We start from the raw sequence: 18,487 nt of genomic DNA, 5'->3' as shown, positions 1-18,487 counted from the left end.
TTCATTTTTCTTCTTTTTGTCTTAAGTTAAATTATTTCCTATTTTTTTCTTTGCCTATTTAATTCCCATCTAACCTTTAAAGCCCGATCCAAATGTTTCGATGAAGACTTCCTTGGTTCTAATTATCCTTTTACCTTAGGATCTTGGGTAGCATTTTGTATTTTTTTGAGCATCTTACTTGGGATAACAAGGAGGGAGAGCATTCAGATCTGGCATTTTAAAACTTCTTGTAAAGTTATCTTGGACCTTGAAAGGAAAAGTGAGTGGTTCTATATTTACTCTAGTGTGTATGTGTCAAAAAGGCAGAACTAGAAATCAGATCCTTCTGACTGAGGCTGACCCTACAGTCAGTCAACATATCACACTTCATCTCAATGCACTTATCAGCTGCTCTATTTTGTATAAAGCTTGTCTATGTAAGAGTCACATCCTGGTACTTGATTGTAAACCCCATGATGGCATAAGCAACCCTAATAGAAATCTTTTCTCTCTTTCAGTCCATAGCACAATGTTCCACAAGGCTGAATATGTGCTTATTGAACCGAAACGTATTGTTTTCATTGGCAAGCTGTTGGAGAAAATTATAAAAACCTTTGTCTGAACTATTCTACTTAATTATAATGACATGAACATTATTTTAAAGCTTTGTAGTGATGGTTTCCTAATCCTCCATTTAGTAGAAGTTTGTGGGAGAATGTTAAGAGCATAAGGAATTTGAGAGTGTTAGATCCAAACTAGTTCTAAAAGAATGATATGGAGCTTATAAAGGGGATAGAGGGAATATCAAGGCCTTGACAATCTAATTCCACTGCCTACAATGGAATTGAGCTGATGACTACAAAACAAAGCACAGCCATGAACAAGAAAGAAAAAAGATGACTGCTCCTCAGTGACTTCTCACAAAAAGAACACCCCCCACCCCAGTGAGATTTGTCACGTTGTATAAAAGCCTTTGTGAAAGCAACTGCATTCATTTTCTCCCAATGATGCTTATAGAGCCTGAAAGCAATGGTAAGCATGACAGTTTAGACAATGGCCTTGGTGGTTTCTAGGTCTTAATACTCTCTGAAAAAAAATATTGGAAGATGAGCTAAAAATCCAATCTTTAGTAATGAAACTTGAATTATTATATTTACTTTCATAGAGAAGTCTCTATAAATGCCCAAATCTGAATCCCCAAAGCATGACCTTGAACTCACTGGTGAATTCTTTGATTTAAAGTACCGAACAATAAGCTGGAAGGAAAAAGAAAAAGGGAAGAAAAAAGAAAGATGGGCCAGCATATGGCAAGAGAGAGGGATAACAGATGGAGAGCTGACATGTGCCATTGGAATGCAAGATTTAGAATGGGAATGAAACTCAGGGACTATTTAGTCCAATACTTTAACAGATGAGAAAACTGAGGCCTGAGAAAGTTAAATGATTTGCCCAGATATACACTAATAGTTACCATCAGAACTGATATTTGAACCTCAATATTTTGATTTCAGAGGACTCATGCAGCCCCCTAGAAAATAAAAGAAAGGACCCCAGAATTTTTAATACACAGGAAGGACAAGTATGGGTAACTTGCACAGCGACTATTTACATTATTGAGGTCATAGATCTACTAAAGTAAACATTGATTAAGCTGAGAAAAACTGTTTTGTATCAAAATTAGAATTGTAGAATTTATTAGGGCTAAAAATGTTATAAATATCTTGACATTTTGATGTCTTCATCTGGCATAGTGGGTAGAGGACTAGACTTAAAATGAGAAAAAAACGAATTTAGTTCATCCCTTACATATTTAATATCTATGTGCTAATAAGCTAGCTCTTTGTAGTTGTATGACCTTAAACCAATCATTTAGCCTCAGTCAGCTTCAATTTCCTCATCTACTGAAAAAAGGATAATAGCATCTATTTCACAGAATTGATGGGAAGGTCATATATATAAAATCAGAGAGACAGGCAGAGAAAGAAAGATCATTTTGCAAAGATTAAAACCCCAGATAACTGGTAGCATCCACTCTGATGCAAGTTCTTAGATGACAGGCACTGTTTTTTTAAATTTTTTTTTCTTTTATCTTTCACATGTCTGGCACAGTAAGTGTTTAATAAATACTTGTTGATTAAGGAAATGAGAAAATTTAGGCCTGGAAACATTGTGTGACTTAGTCCAAGGGCACTGAGCTAGTCCACCATTGTCAAGAACACATAGTAAGCAAAATAATTAATCTTCTTAATCTTGGACCAAAAAAGTTACAAATCTTTTATTCCTAATATATCCCTAAACCTCATAGATGGCCATCTTAAACTGTTTTGTCTCAGTACTATAGAAGTCCCCCAAATCTTAGCCTTTTTATTATATTACATCAATTCATTTGACTTTTTTTTTCTTACCTTCACATTGCCTTTCGAAGAAAACTTATCAAATTATTTTCCAATACTTTCTTATCCCCAGCTAATGGTTTTTCCTTAAGATATTCATCTAGGTAACTATAATAGTTTTTTGGAAGTTAGAATCCAAAACTTTTAGATTTCTTACAAACGCATTTTTCTGAAAGGGAAAAAAAACACATCAAAAACTTATTTCTAACTGAATTCTGCACCAATTACAATCTCTTTTCTTATCCACTGGTTTTTATTAAAGAAGAGGAGAACCCTTTGTTTACTAAATATGCCTTTCCTTGTTCTCACAAAGGACTCTTTATTTAATTCAATGTTAGAGAATTCAGTGGTGGAAGGAAAGAAAACAAATACATTTCATAACAAGTTATCAAAGTTGCTAAAACAAAAGATTTTTTTATTAAAAGTATTAAGTGTTTCATCATCATCATCACCACTTATTTAAATTTCCATGAAAAGAGGACCTAGTATATACATAGTGCTCTGAATATAGGAGTAAATTCGGAATAAAGTGTGTGTGTGTGTGTGAATGATACAAGATGTTCTGACTACTACTTGATATTGCTTGTTAAGTAAGATCTAGCTTATATAACTTATACAGAAGTTATCTATTTATATGCAGTGTCATAGCTTAACTAGTGAGACTTATGGCTGCTCATCCATTAGTTATCTGTTACATCAGGTTAAACCCTTCCTTTCCTAGAAAAAACTGGATAAGAGTTTAGTTGTAATTTGACCCACTGTCCTGAATGACCCTCTCATTTCTTGCATACTTACTGTAAGAATGAAGGTTAATTTACATATTTCTGTATCTTTAGGAAGTTATGAGTCAATATTTTCTTTTTTTAAATAGTAAATAACTACAATTGATATTTATTTCTAGTGTCCTTAGTAATCCTGAAAAACAGGCAAAACATGTTAGATTCCATGTCTTATTAATATTTAGTACTGTACAGATCTGTATTTGACTGGAAGAGATCCATCATTGAATCAGTGTAGATACTGTCTCCACTGATATTTATCATATTTCCTCCATTTCTTCTTTATGATATTATGTCACCCATTTTGGTGGTAAATCTCTTCAAACAGGTTGATCCTCAGATGACAGATGTCATCAAGACTATAAGTAGACCTTGCCAGAGCTTCATTTCTGCTAATTCAGCCTTTGAGAACTGTGAATCAGTTGTTTTGTGTGCTTTTTTGCATTAGAGCAAGACTTCAGTTGATATGTAATTCTTTTTTTTCCTTTAATTTTTGCTGAGGCAATTGGAGTTAAGTGACTTGCCCAGGATCACACAATTAGGAAGTGTTAAGTGTCTCAGACCAAATTTGAACTCAGGTCCTCCTAACTTCAGGGCTGGTGCTCTATTCACTTCACCACCTAGCGGCCCGGATCTGTAATTCTTTACAAAATTTGCAGTCACATTTTATTTGATTAGCTACTATGTGGTTCAGTACATGAAATACTTGGGAGACAGGGAGTGACTTCAAATCCTAGTTAAGTCAGTTATTTTTTTCTTTATCTTAAATAGAATGATACAACATGTAAAGCACTCTGCAAAACTTAAAAGCATTTAATAAATACTTGCTCTTATTACTAGCTATTATTATTCCTATAGCAACCTTAGGAGGTAGACAAGGTAAGCAATATACTCATTTTACAGATAAGGGAACAAATGTCATAGGTACCATCAAAAGGCTTGCCCAGACATGACTAATGGTAGAGTAAGGATTAACATCCACCTCCACTGAATCCTTGAATATGGTTTTTCCCACTATACCCCATTGCATCTTTATATCTCTTTCAATGGAATAGGAAGTGAATAATACAATATTTTTCTGAAATATCTGCTAGTAAATTTAGTGAATATATTTTTAAATTGGTTTTAAGATTTAAAATTTTAAAAATAGTAAAAGAAAATGTCATTCTATTTTACTTAAAACATCTATATCTTCTCTTTCTCTTTACTGAACCTATTAGACTAAAGCCAATTACTAGACATGACAAGATTGTATAGCCTTTATGGAAAAGAATTGATTGACCTTATCATTTTTTTGTTCGGTTTTCAGCTGGAACAACATATATCTTTAGCAAAGGTGGTGGACAGATCACATACAAATGGCCTCCTAATGACCGGCCCAGTACACGTGCAGACAGACTGGCCATAGGGTTTAGCACGGTTCAAAAAGAAGCTGTACTGGTACGAGTGGACAGTTCTTCAGGGCTCGGTGACTACTTAGAGCTACATATTGTAAGTACTCTCAATTCAAAATGGATGTTTACTTTTCTTAAAGTATTCTTTCCAAATTATTCTTACTATTTTTCAGTGGTTGTTTTTCAGATAGAATACTGGTTTTGATTTTCTAACTGTTTTTTGTATAATGATGAATAGCTTGTGGTCAAAGAAGTATGTGTGTGTGTATATATATATATATATATATATATATATATATATATATGTTTATATATATATATTTATTTTTTTTTGTTTTGTATTTACATTATTATGGGGCTTTTTGAGCTTAAAAAATTGGGATTTTGAAGACTAGACAGATACTTTGGAGCTAGCCTTAAAAAAATAATTAAAATTTGCCTACTAGATGGGCAGGAATTAGGCTGGTCGCCTAAAGACCAAAGCCAGTTTGAGTTCTCTTGATGCATCACTGGATCTCTTTTCCAGGGAAAAGCAAAAGAGCTTAGAGTAATATAATATGAAAAAACAAAGTCAAATAATTGAAGTCTTACAAAGGATTTAGTGAGATGAGTGAAAGTAAAGGAAGACAATTTGTAAGACTAAGGGAATAGTTCTATAGTTACATTTGTTACCATTGAAATTCTTCCAATATCATGCCCTCATGTAGGATGTGTAACCTCGCACTAATATTCCAATACTGTAACCAAGACATATATCAAATCAATCATTTATTAGGCTTCAATTCTCCAAGAAGTTTTACTTATCTTAGTTTTGCATCAGACTTCTGAAATTATCATAAGATCTCCAAAGAATTAAAGTTATCTTGAAAACTGAATTTGTTATTAATTTTTTAAAAAAGGGGAAGGGTGATAAATATTCTTTTGAAAATACACTTGTCACAATAGGAAGTCTTAAAACATAATTTCAATTATTTTATAGCAAATAAGTAACAGTTGAAAGCATCTTGATATTTATGGCATCGTAAATGAATTATCAGATAAGTTTAACTAGTACAGCAAGAAATCTTACTGTTTAGGATAATCTCAAACTACTTACTGAATATATTTTCTCCATACTGACTTAAGAGCCTTGTTTCTTTAAAAATATACACATACACAAGTAGACATACAAGAGTTTTGTTTTTCTCTTGAAAGAAATTACTTATTGATCTATAAGCAATTACACTTTTACTCTGAGAAAAGGTTCTGCAATGATTACTTTCAAATCATATGAGGTTATGTTATCGAATTGTCCAAGCCACTCTTGTTTGTTTTGTGGTTCAAAGGTCCTACAACAAAGTCATTTTCTTTCTATCATGCTCAAATATGGACTTAGGATCTTCTCATCCTTATAAGTATCTCTTTTTGGTCCTCATTCATTATGAGACTGGGAAGAAATTCAAGTCTATGTTTGATCAGAATTGGAAAGAACTTTCAAGTTCCAGAAACTAGTGGCAATTTTGCTATTTTTGAAGAGGAAATGGATTTTTTCCCCTTTTCTTTTCTGCAGAGGAAATAAAACGACCATTAAATCTGTGGTTTCTTTTCTGTTATTAAAATCTACCTTTTAATCTTCTCTTGGCAATGTTTGTGTATATAGATTAGAGGTAGTGACCTGAAGAGTAGGGAACTTCAAAAAGGAGAATGGAAGTCTTGGAAGACTTTAGTGTACAGAGGAAGGATATGGAGGGATTTTAGTGAATTTGTCTAAGAGGCTAATAGTAATAAAAATGGACTAGAAAAAACTCTTTAGAAATTCTAAGAAAAGACTGAAATAATTTATTTTGTACCACTTTCACCAGACCTAAATCATTATATCTTTGTGAATTAGTAATAAAAACTAATAATTAAAATGTGAACTAGTAACAGAAAAAAATTGTTATCAATTATTGTTATTGTTTGACTTTGGCATAGAATATATTTAAGATGTGACATTGGCTGATTCAAACACATGTATTATATTTTTAAATATGAAAACATTATCTGTGTGTCAGAAGTACTTGAAAAGTCATATAAATTTGTCAGGAAAGTGAACTAAGTACTGAGCCGATATAAGCAATTGCATTTCAATCCAAAATTGATATAATGAACAAGCAACCTGGAAGATTATGTTCATTAAACATAATGAACTGATGCCCAGTCTAGTCAAAATGGTCCAATGTAATTTCAAAAAGATAAAGTTGAGACCCACTTGGCATATGTTTTCATCTTCAATTTAAATATTTGACATGGTTTTGCAAACTATTTATTTATTCAGTATGATCTCAGTGAGTTTTACCGAATGCAAAACAAATCATATTTTGATCTCTCATTAGCAGTAATATGTTTTTATGTATTATGTTCTAAAGTAAAATTTCTTTTTAATCAAATGGCAGCTTTTCAAAAGTTGGGCTTTATTTTATTTTATTATTTTATTTTAATTTTGGTATGAATCCTAATAAGACCACTATCATTCACAGTGGCTATTTTATGTTAATAATAAAGGAACAGATGAACTATATGCGATTGGTAGACCAAGAAGTAAGGAACAGAATAAGATGATGGCAATAAGGAGGTCAGCCATGAGAAAAGAAGCAATAATGAGTCAGAAATGGCTCAACACATGAGAGGCAATATTTAAAAAAAATAAAATTACATTCCTTATCTTACATCTTATCCAATGTGTTCATAGACAGTCATTTGACTGCTATTTCTCGTTTATATAGTTAAAATAGGTCTTTTTCCACAAGAGGCGAAGTCCTTAAAAGTCTTAAAAGTTACTGTATACTGTTGTTGTTGCTTTTGAAATATGATTTGTGTAAATGAACTGGATATTTTTAGTAAATTCCCAAGATCATAGATTGCAAAGTTTGAAGGAATAGAATGAAGGCAGAATTGAGCTTGAAGATGAGAGAATTAGATTGAGATCTTTATTCTTTTGACATTGACTAGTTATGGGCTCAGAGCAAAATCACAGCCTCTCAAAGCCTCTAATTCCTCATTTGTGAAATGAGAATAATATTTCTAGTAACTACATGGTTGTTGTGACAAGAAAACTGAAAAACCCAAAGTAATTTTTAAGTTTACTGACATGTAGCTTGTGATCAAAGAAATGTGTGTATGTAATATTTTATCTTTTGTATATACTATTACATTAAAAAAAGTTTTAAAGTTATTATTAGCTTAAAGTTATTGTCACTTTCATTGCCATTATCATTTATTCTAAATCCCTAACTTAATCTTAAAGGGATTTAACAATATTGACCTTTTGTAAGATAAATTGTATCTCCCTAATAATAGTTTTCTAAATTTCTCCAGAATGTCTGGTTATTTGAATTATTCAAATTCTAGATATACATGTTATGTTTCTTACCTCTCTGGGCCCTAGTTTTGCCATCTATACAACACAGGGATTGGAGTAGATCATCAATTCTCAATTTTTTTTTTAAATTTCAAGACCCCTTAAAATGACCCTCTTAAAATTATTAAGGATTCCCCCAAAGAATTTATTTAAGTTGGGTGTATTTATCCCTATTTGTCACACTAGAAATCATTATGAAAAGTTTTTGACTTCCTAGAGTATTTGAATAGGTCTCCAGGATAACCAGGAGTCCCTACACTATACTTTGAGAACTGCTGGACTAAAAATCACTAAGAGTTCCTGCTAGTTCCAAACTCTTTGTTCCTTTATTATTTAAAACATTTGAATCACCTGTACAACTGCTATAGAAGAGAGTTTACAGAAAGTGCTTAATGCATGCTTTAAGTGAATGTTGAAAAAATTAGCAGGTTTTTTGATTTTTGTACATTGAACCTTCATTAGAAGAAGCACATATAGATTTTTTAAATCATTCTATATGATAGTAATTTGTGTGCCATTCACTCTGGAGTACTATTGTGTAAGTGTTTCTTCTGGGGTATATGTAGATATATGAAAAATATTCAATATAGTCACTTGCAGGAATGGGCCCCAAAGATCAGTTTAAACAAGTTAAGTGGAGAGTGTTTAACACCCACCCTCACTTGCAAAAGAATGCCCCTGTCAATGAAGACGCATTCAAAATCATGAATATTAATGTGTGCATTGGTTCTGATGGAGGGAAATTTCACTGAGGGCTGAGGTGAGGGTTGTTGAGTGTTCTTTGAAATGCTTTCATCTTGGGTGCATGAAAGAGCATTGCAAATTCGATTGGTGAATTGTAGTAGTACTTGCCCTAAATGTTTCTTCTTTGTACTTTGCTGGGCTGTAAGCCTTATTTTTGAAATTTAATTCTTAATTGGTGCTGATTTAGAAGGATATCTTTTGATCAGCTGCTTTTGTAGAGAATGGAAACTGGGTGTATTTATAGTAAACATTTCATCTCCCAAAATAACTACCATCAATACAGGTGACATTCCAAGTTTTTGTAGTCTCTCTTCATTTTAGTACTCCTAAGTTTTATATTAAAGTATTGTATAATAATAATCTTCATCTGTTCAATAAGGAACTATGAATATATAAGCATAAGTCTTCACTAATGAAAGCAAAATCCACTATGTCTACCATATTCTTTTCTCTAGTCAGAATTTCTCTCCACCTGAGATACTTTTCCAAATCAAAGCATTCAGTGATGTTCCTGTACTTTCAGATGTTAGTATTCAAATTCAAAGTCCCATCCAAAGCCATGCAAAATTGTCTTATGTAAAGAGGTTGCTTTTCTTCAGCTTTTTAAATTATCAGATTGAGCTTATTGGACTTAGAAATTCTTGTTGTGTTGTTTGATTTGGTATGCTTTTCATTGCTTTGGCAGAGGATTTTTTTTCTCTTAGAAATATTGAGGGGTAGCTAGGTGATGCAGTGGATAGAGCACAAGCCTTGAATTCAGGAGGACCCGAGTTCAAATGTGATCTCAGACACTTAACACTTCCTAGCTGTGTGACCCTGGGCAAGTCATTTAACCCCAGCCTCAGGGGGAAAAAAAAAGAAATATTAAATACCTGGTTAACTTTTATATTACCTGTTCCTCATGCTGGAGTGTTCTCCTTCCTCATCTTTATTTATTGAATCTCTAGTTTCCTTTAAGGCTTCCTGTCAAGTTTCAAATACTCTTTTGTAAGCCTTTGCTGCTGCCACATTCTGAAATAAATCATAAAGTTGAGAAATAAAGCATCTTTAATAGAGATGACAGGTGACCACCCTGGGGATGTCCCATGAAGGCAGAGAACAATGAATTCCCCTCCTCCAAGACTTCTTATATGCTTAGGAGGAAGGTGGGAGAGAAGTTGGTCTGAGATAGCAAGCCACTTCATTCTTGGGTATTTTGCCCTCACTGCCATGAATTCCAATGGAAGTGGGCAAGGACATTAAAAGCTGAGATGAAGCTTGAGGTGGGCAAAATTTCTCTATTAGGAGACTTAAGGCATATTTCAGTGCAAGGCAATCAAGAGTAATTATCTCAAGAATAAAAAAAATTAAGAACATTAATATAATTCTAACATTACAAGGATCATTTAAAGGAATGGCAATCCATATTACATTTGGTATTAATAATATCTGTCAGTATATTAACAATTGTTTGTCATTGCTTATCCTAATTGTTACTTCTTTATCTTCCCTGTCCCCAATTAAATACTTATTTCATATGTATTCTTTATTCATTTATTTCAAAACTTTATTCTTGTATCCTAATTGCCTAGCAAAGTGCCTGGTTCCTAATAGTCTGTAAGCATTTATTAAATGTTTATTATAAACCAGCCACTGTGCTAAGTAGTAGAGATGCAAAGAAAGGCAAAATACACTTAGCACTATCCTTACCAGATATAAAGAGAGTAGTTGCAATGGAATCTCAAAGGGAATGCATAATGCTTAATAAGTGATTCTTGAATTGAATTACCTCTTTTAAAGTGCCATCATGAAGAGACCGACCAAAAAGCAAAAATCATTGACATCTGGGCAAAGTTTTGAAAGGATGTGATGAGAGAACACCTGGAGCATAGTTTTGTTTAAAGGGAACCAGCAAGTCACCAGGCAGGGGAGGTCATGCTTAATTAACCTCTTGGAGTTCTCTGAAGATATTACTGCCATGACAGATAAGAAAAGCTTGGTGGACAGAGAATAGTTGGTTTTTACAAAACATTTGACAAGGTTTCAGAGCAGCTATTGGATGAGGGAGGGAGAACACAGGACAAAAGCATAGATAGAAACCTATGAATGGTAGAGCTGTCTACTATAGGACCAATCCAGGTTAATTGAAGAAGGGAACATTTCAAGTTGAAATCCCTATGGAGGCCACAAATCAGAACTAAGGGAGAGCTGGGATCAGACTACATGGTATGATTTGAAGGTACTTCCTAAGTGCACTTGACTCAGAAATTAGAGGAAAAAATGAGCAGAAATGAAGCATGCAAAGAGGTCATCAAAGTGATTAGTAGAGCAAAGTTCTAAACATAGTATAGGAGATCAATGGAGAAAGGGATAGAAGTATTATTTAAAAGCAGGGAACCAGGAGAAGGAATCAGTACTTACTGAGTCAGGAAATCATTTAGCGCACTACTCAGGAAAGCTCTTTTTGAACAATTACAAAAAATCACTGAAGCTGGAAGACCAAAACACAATACAAGCCTAAAAATTAAACACACATGCATATATATGTATATGTGTATATATATATATATATATATATATATATATATATATATATATATATACATATATATATATGTACACAGACATATACATACACATGCACACTCACAAATATACACCCCTAAAGCAAAAAATAAATGCATAAACAAAGATGCAAGCTTATTGGACTATGTCAGCTAAGGGCTAAAACGCAAAATAAAAATACTCATGTGGCATCAGAGTCCTATTTGAGTTGTTTTGGGGACATAGGGAATGGAACTAGTTGGGCAAATATTTCCTGGAGGAAAAACTCACCAGAGAGCATGCAAATTAATAGTAGTTATAAATAATCCACAACATGAAGGGAGAACAAAGGATTGAGGATTTGTGTCATTGGGCAGCATGTACATTTATGGAGTTCTGAATAAATAAATAATTTTAAATAACAATCTATTTGCATGCAGTGAAGGAAAGGAAAATTGTTAACTGAAAAGGTTGCAAAGGTGGAGTCCAAAGCTTGAGGTCTAAATCAGAATCATATTTTATTGTCCTTAAAGAAAAATATCTGGAATCCTATACATCTGGAGAAATGGTAGTAATATACTAAAATGGAGAGGGAAAAATTGTACAATTATTTTTTTTTCTGTTTAAGACATTCTATCTCTGAAGCCTGGCTCTTATCCTCTCCCTTTTCAACACCAAAATTAAAAGTACAGACTTGAAAGGGATAAGTCTTTTCAGTAGAGGTCAATTGCATTGCTTTTAAAGGTTGAAGAATAGACATGTAAAAGGAACCTTGGGAGTGCTTTAAGATTTTTAATATTCCTGGATATTTTTCTCCCTTAAGTGCAATAATCTGTTATAGAGAATGTAAAAATTTCCTTTTACTGATCATCTTCCTATAATCTTTTGTTGTAGTTTTCCATTACAGGGAATCCACATTTGGCAAACTCTCTGTGGTACATAGTATGAGGTAGAATTCCATAGGGTTCTGATGAAAACAAGGTGGTAAGCTCCAGGGGCTTCTCACTTACAATCTATTGATACCTCCACACACATGAGACAGAAACCTGAGTGCCACAAAGTCAGAGATGGGAAATGTTAAGTACAAATGTTTTATTTTAATAGAGCAAGAAGATTTCTCTAAAATTAGATGAATTTGCTAGTTGAATATCAATTTTACTTTAAGAGGTTGTGCAAAGAAATGTTTCTTGCCCAGGTTGTTTATTATAAAAATGTATAAACAAATGTAGTGTGTTTCTCCACATTATGGTTTGATAAATGGGAGCTCATAAATTTACCAAGTGTGTAAGGAAAAGAAGAGTAAGTGGAAAGATAGCCTCCTGGGCTATTCTATCCTCACATGGAATATTTTCCTTCTGAGAAATTCTATAGTATAACTGTCCCCTTTCTAGCATGTTCTTTCTCTCTCTCTCCCTCTTTCTTTCCCTTTTGTTGTTGCCTTCCCTATCATCTCTTCCCCTCCCTTTTCTGTTCTTCTCTCTCTCTCTCTCTCTCTCTCTCTCTCTCTCTCTCTCTCTCTCTCTCTCTCTCTCTCTCTCTCTCTCTCTCTCTGTTTCTCTCTCTCTCTCACATACACACACATATACAAACCCCATTATTTTCTGTTCTTATATCTTTCTCTTTCAGCATTGCCTATTATAATTCCTCCTGTGATGATTGTGTCTCCAAAGTGAATTTTTACATTTTTGTATCCAGTCATCAAGGGATATGATGCTGAGCAGTGTGCAAGATTTAAGACAAAAGATAGTCAGGGTTCTGAAATGAGTTTGATGATCGAGTCCCTTTGAATAGTTTGTATGTAAAAGATTAATTTGAAGTAGGATCTTTCTTTTATGAATGAATGAGTATAATTAGTTTATCAATTGTTTACAGATAAATAGTTCTAAAACGTTTCAGAATATGTCAGCAATAGCAGTAATTGCCTATCACTGTGCAAGGTATTTTCCCAGAAAAATCAGTAAAGTAGAAAAAAGTATTAGCTCTGAAATAGGAATTTCTGAATTAAAATTCTTCCTTAACATTTGGACAACTCACTTAATTTCCTGTGTCATAGTTTTTCTCAATTATATATACATATACATATATACATGCATACACAAATACACATATACTATTTATCTATTGATGAATATATAAATATATACACATACACAGATACATACACACACACACACATGCACACAACTGTATATACAGGATTTGGACAACTTGATAGAGAAGATGCCAAAGATAGATCTGTTTCTATGATCCAAAGAAAAAGTCCTGGCTTTCAAAGAGTTTATACTCTGACATAGGAATGAATAAATTATATACATAATTATAATATAAGATATAATATGATGGGACAAAGGAGACATCCAGATATTGTGTTATAGAGAAAATTTGAAAGGGAGTTCATCTCTTAAGGAGATTTAACAAATTCTCTACAATCTTGTTTATACATTTCTTTTGCTTAGCTAATTTGATTTTGTATAAAATAGGTAACTGCTTATAGAGTTCATAAAACTCATAGGACCAGAGCTAGTAAGGACTTCAGTAGCTACTTATCTAGCCCTATTTTCAGATGAGGAAACTGAGGCCCAAGAACATTAAAAAATTTGAACCCAAGTCCTAGCATTTCAAATCCAGTGCTTTTTCTTTTATGCCAAGGTTTTAGAATTTTTGTGAAAATAGTTCACATTTACAAATCACTTTGGAATTAATCACTTGCATCCAAATAGAATCTTACTATATGCTCAAAAAAAAAAACAACCCAGGAAAATGCTGGTAGAAAAGTATAAATCGAGTGCTATAAGTGACTCTGATAGCTCTCCCTATAACAATAACAACAAAAGATTTGGAGGACTAGCATAATCTGGAAAAATTTGAGTTCAAATTATGTGACCATACATGATCTAGAACAGGAAGGAACTTAGAAGTACATGCAGTCCAGCCACCTCATTTTATAGATAAGGAAAGTGGGGGATAAAGAATTTAAGTGCATTTCTCTAAGGCCATATACAGATATCAAATGCAGAGTGGAACCCAGACCATATGACACTGGAGCTCTGCTTCTCTGGCACTCAATTTTCACTATGATTATAGGATTTTTGTGAAGAAATTGTTTTGTGAAAAAATATAATGTAAGCTTTGTAAGAATAGGAATAGATTTAAAAAAATTTTTCATCATATCTCTAGATCTAGCATAATGATATATATATAAAAGAGAGGGGAGAAAGGAACATTTGAGGGGCAACTGGATTCAGAAGGAACTGAGTTCAAATTTGACCTGAGACATTTAATACTTACTAGCTGTGTGACCCTAGGCAAGTCACTTAACCCCAATGGCCTCACCAAAAAAGAAAAAGAAAAAGAGAGAAAGAGAGAAAGAAAGAAAGAAAGAGAGAGAGAGAGAGAAAGGAAGGAAGAAAGAAAGAGAGAGAGAGAAAAGAAGGAAGAAAGGAAGGAAAGAAGGAAGGAAGGAAGGAAAGAAAGAGAGTTTGAACTAACATATACTTTTGATGAAAAAAAAAAATTAAAGAAAGGTATGTTTCAAGGACATGAAACATCTTGTATTGGCCTTATAGCACTCTCATAAGAATGAGGGATATCTTCCTTCTTCTCTTTGTTTTGATCTCTGTTTTTCTCTGTCCCTCTCCTTTCTCCTCCTCCTTCTCTCCTTTTCCTCCAGCTCACTTATTCCAACCTTCCTAATCACCAACAAATCTGAGTTCTCAGAGAAGGCACATTATCAGGTCCTTAATTCAACCCTCAGAGTCCTGAAGGAGAAAGGGGAAATACTCCCTCTCCTCATTACTATAGCTATTAAATTCCTACTGGTATAATTCCCATTCATAGAAAACCAAACTCACAATGATGGCAGCATTTGGTCTTAAACATTGCTCTTTAATAAAATGACAAAAATAATGATAACTAAAAATTCAGAGACTTAAAACAGTAATTGTACAATCTGTACTGAATATTTAAAAAACACAATTCAGGAATGATAACTACATCATGATCCAGATATAACCATGGATCATAATCTTCTATTAGTGCACTCAGTTAGTAGTAACTTGGGATGGAATTATAGGAATAAGAAAACTCATATACTCAGAGTAGCTTACAACTCTGGATTGAAGGCTTTGTTATCTATTCACAGGCCCATTCAAGAAATTTTGTATCACACGAAGATAATTATTTGCCAGATCTTTTTTCTTTTGGTTCTCAGTGAATACCTAATGTACAATTTCCCTGTTCTTCTATTCTCAAACTAGTAAAGCATTAAAAAAAATCCACTTATAATTTATCATCATCCTTAAAAAGGTATTATGAAAGTGGAGAATAGTTCATTTCAGTAAGAGACCTGCAAAGTTTCATCAGACTGGACCTCTGGGCAATGCAAACAAGCCCAGTCACATCTTTGCTCCAGACTATGTCTTCTCATCAAATCAGCTGCAAAGCTTTTCTTTCCCTTTTTGGCATTTCCTTCCCAAACCAAAGCAGAATACAGCTAGTACTTCTGATAGGCTACACTACTCAAACTGTGGCATCAGAGAATTGATTTGTTTTCCAAGAGCTTTCAGTCTTTGGAAGGAACTGACAGAGAAAGCTTTCTTGTCAATTGACTTTCTTGCTTCTGGTTTCTTCACACAGCACAAAGTTGGGTTTTGTTTTGTTTTTTTTTAGCCTCTTCTGGTATCTTCATTCTCCTGCTCAGTTCCTCATTTCAGCTTATTTCTTTACCATTGAAGCAAGGGATTTTACTTTTTTTTCAAAAACTCAACTTGAAAACTCCTAATATTCTATCTCTCACTTTTCCCTTATGAGATTAAAAAAAAAAAATCATAAAATCCTCCTGTGGGTTAGCTATGAAGCTGACCAGCCTTATTTATTCTTATTTATTCATCCCATAGATTCTAAACCATTACTTGGTTCATGACTTTGAGTTTTAACTTTTCAGACCATAAGGATAGTTACATGCAAATAAGTTGATGGACTATAAAACCCACCTAATAGCCATAGTAATTTCTCTGTCCTCAAACATTTCACTGCTCTATACTCAAATCTTCTATAGTATGGCCTTAGACTTAAAAGGGTAATATCTTTCTTTTACACGTAGATTTTTAACAGTTTTTCTTAAAACAAATGCTGTTATTGTTTTCTGTCTCTTTTTACAACCATATCTATTCTTATATGAAAGGGGCAGTGCCTTAAATTCTTTACAAGTTGATTTAATTCTTTTTCTTTAGACAAAAGTTCATATTCTGCCCTTTTCAGTAATCAAACCACTCATGTATAAAAGAAGCAGTATATTACAAAGATATGGGCCAGATAAGAGATAAATTTTATATGTTTTATCTATTTTATTTAATTACAATTTCTTGCACTCAGTAGTTTGTATTATAAATTTAGTAGCAGTTCTTTGTGGCTAGTTTGGTGGTTTAAAAAGTGTTGTTATATCAAAAACTACTACAAGTTCTATTCTTACTTATGAAAAGAATCTGGGCTATCTTAATATTCTTTTAAAGGATCATAGAATCCTAGATTTAAGTAAAAGATCTTAAGAGTCATGTAATCCAAAACTTCTCATTTTGAAGAAGAAAAAAAAAGGAGAGATTAAAATGGTTTTCTAGAAGGAATAGCATTTTGATCTTCTACACATTTGAAGAGGAAATGTGAAATTTGAAAATCTGTGCCTACTTCCTACCTAAGACTACTGCTAGCTTGAAAATGAGTGGGAAGGGACAAAGGGAGTATTACTCTAGCTTGCAGCTCTTGCTGATTGGACAATTTTCCTGACAAAGGAGTTCAAACAAAAAGTATGTCATCATGTTCATTACTGTTAATTAGTAGTAAAATCAGGCTTCAGAGGCTCTGTTTCCCGTAGGGCACTAGCTAATACAGAAATGGCATTGGATTTTGCTGCTGTAATCTGTCTGGCTATTAGAGACAATACAAGCTACATTTAGTATGTGTGAGCACATGTCTTCTGAAAGAAGTGTCTAGTATGTTAAGAAGTAAATTGCATATGAGTAGAAGGGCATAGTTACATGACATATTCTACATTTTTTCTTCCCCCTCTTTGCTCCCCTAATTCACATTCCTTGTTTCAAATAGAACTGGCACCTAGCTTGTAAAACCTCATCCCTTTGGATAGCTAGAGTGGTTGGTACAGTATTTGGTGTTTGTAATTAAGACATAGTTATTGCTCTTCATTTTTATGTGAGGTACCTACTACAATCATCGGCTCCATAATTAGCTAGCTTTATCACTCACTCAGTTCAATTTCAATGAGCCTTCAGTCTAATCAGCATGCTGTAATTCTCTTATTTAACTGCTAGTGTGTATTTACTGGCCTTTTTGGTTTATCGAGCCTCTTTGCAATAATGTAAACTCTAAGGAGCTTTGCCTAGATACAGCCTTGTCCCAAGGGAGAGGAAATAGATTACTACTATTATTCCTATACAGAAGAGACTTTTGATCTTATTTTTTGTCAGATCTATGATATTCCCCTCCCCACCTTTCTTTCTAAAACACACACATACACACTTGTGGATGCATGCACTATATATATATATATATATATATATATATATATATATATATATATATATATATATATATGTACAAATACATGTATAGTAGGTAGGTATACATTTTATACATGCATGTATATGTTCACACACATGAATACATATATATATAGAACCTTCAGTGGAGAGAGATGCAAAACAAAGTGAGGTGATATGTTGTTTTTATTTTTTAAGATTTTTGATTTAATAGAATTTCTTTCTCTGTTACCTCTTGATTATTATGTCTTTCATTTTTACTACCACAATGGTTTATATATGATCTAGAATCCTCTCTCATCATTCAGTCATTCATTCAGTCATTCAGCATTATTAACTGCCCACTATGTAGATGTATCATACTAGGTACTAAAGATACAAAGATGAAACCAAAAAGCCATGAACTCAGACATTCTAATGGGTGTGGGAGTGGGAATAAGTAAGGACTGTCCTTGGCATATAAATCCATCCAAAATACAGACTTATTGAAAACAAAGTAATGTGAAAAGAGAGGGCCTAAACAGCTAAGGAATCTAAAAAAACCAAGAGTAGGAGGAGTCCCTGCTGCTGAACCTTGAAAGAAGCTAGCAATTCTAGATGTCAATGGAAAGGAAGTGACTTTTCAGCATAGAAAAAAGCTTGGGTTCAGGCAAGGATATAGGAGATGAAATGTTATATGCCTGAAGAATAGTCTATAACACCATTTGGTTAGACTATACAGTGTGTTGTCCAATGAACAAGAATT

The 18,487-nt window shown here is 33.3% G+C and overlaps 1 protein-coding gene across 32 annotated transcripts in view; it reads left to right on the top strand.

Moving 5' to 3' along the window:
- The window catches only part of NRXN1 (neurexin 1), a 1,346,328-nt gene that overhangs the window by 964,116 nt on the left and 363,725 nt on the right, over positions 1-18,487 (top strand). For all 32 annotated transcript variants that reach the window (XM_074286813.1, XM_074286834.1, XM_074286827.1 and 29 more), the window contains one exon: positions 4,461-4,642. In XM_074286813.1, the coding sequence (XP_074142914.1) occupies positions 4,461-4,642 (182 nt within the window). The remainder of the gene's footprint in view (positions 1-4,460; positions 4,643-18,487) is intronic.

This window comes from Sminthopsis crassicaudata, chromosome 2 (genome assembly GCF_048593235.1).
Source record: "Sminthopsis crassicaudata isolate SCR6 chromosome 2, ASM4859323v1, whole genome shotgun sequence".
Classification (NCBI taxonomy): Eukaryota; Metazoa; Chordata; class Mammalia; order Dasyuromorphia; family Dasyuridae; genus Sminthopsis; species Sminthopsis crassicaudata.
This window is presented reverse-complemented; position numbering and strand designations above follow the sequence as displayed.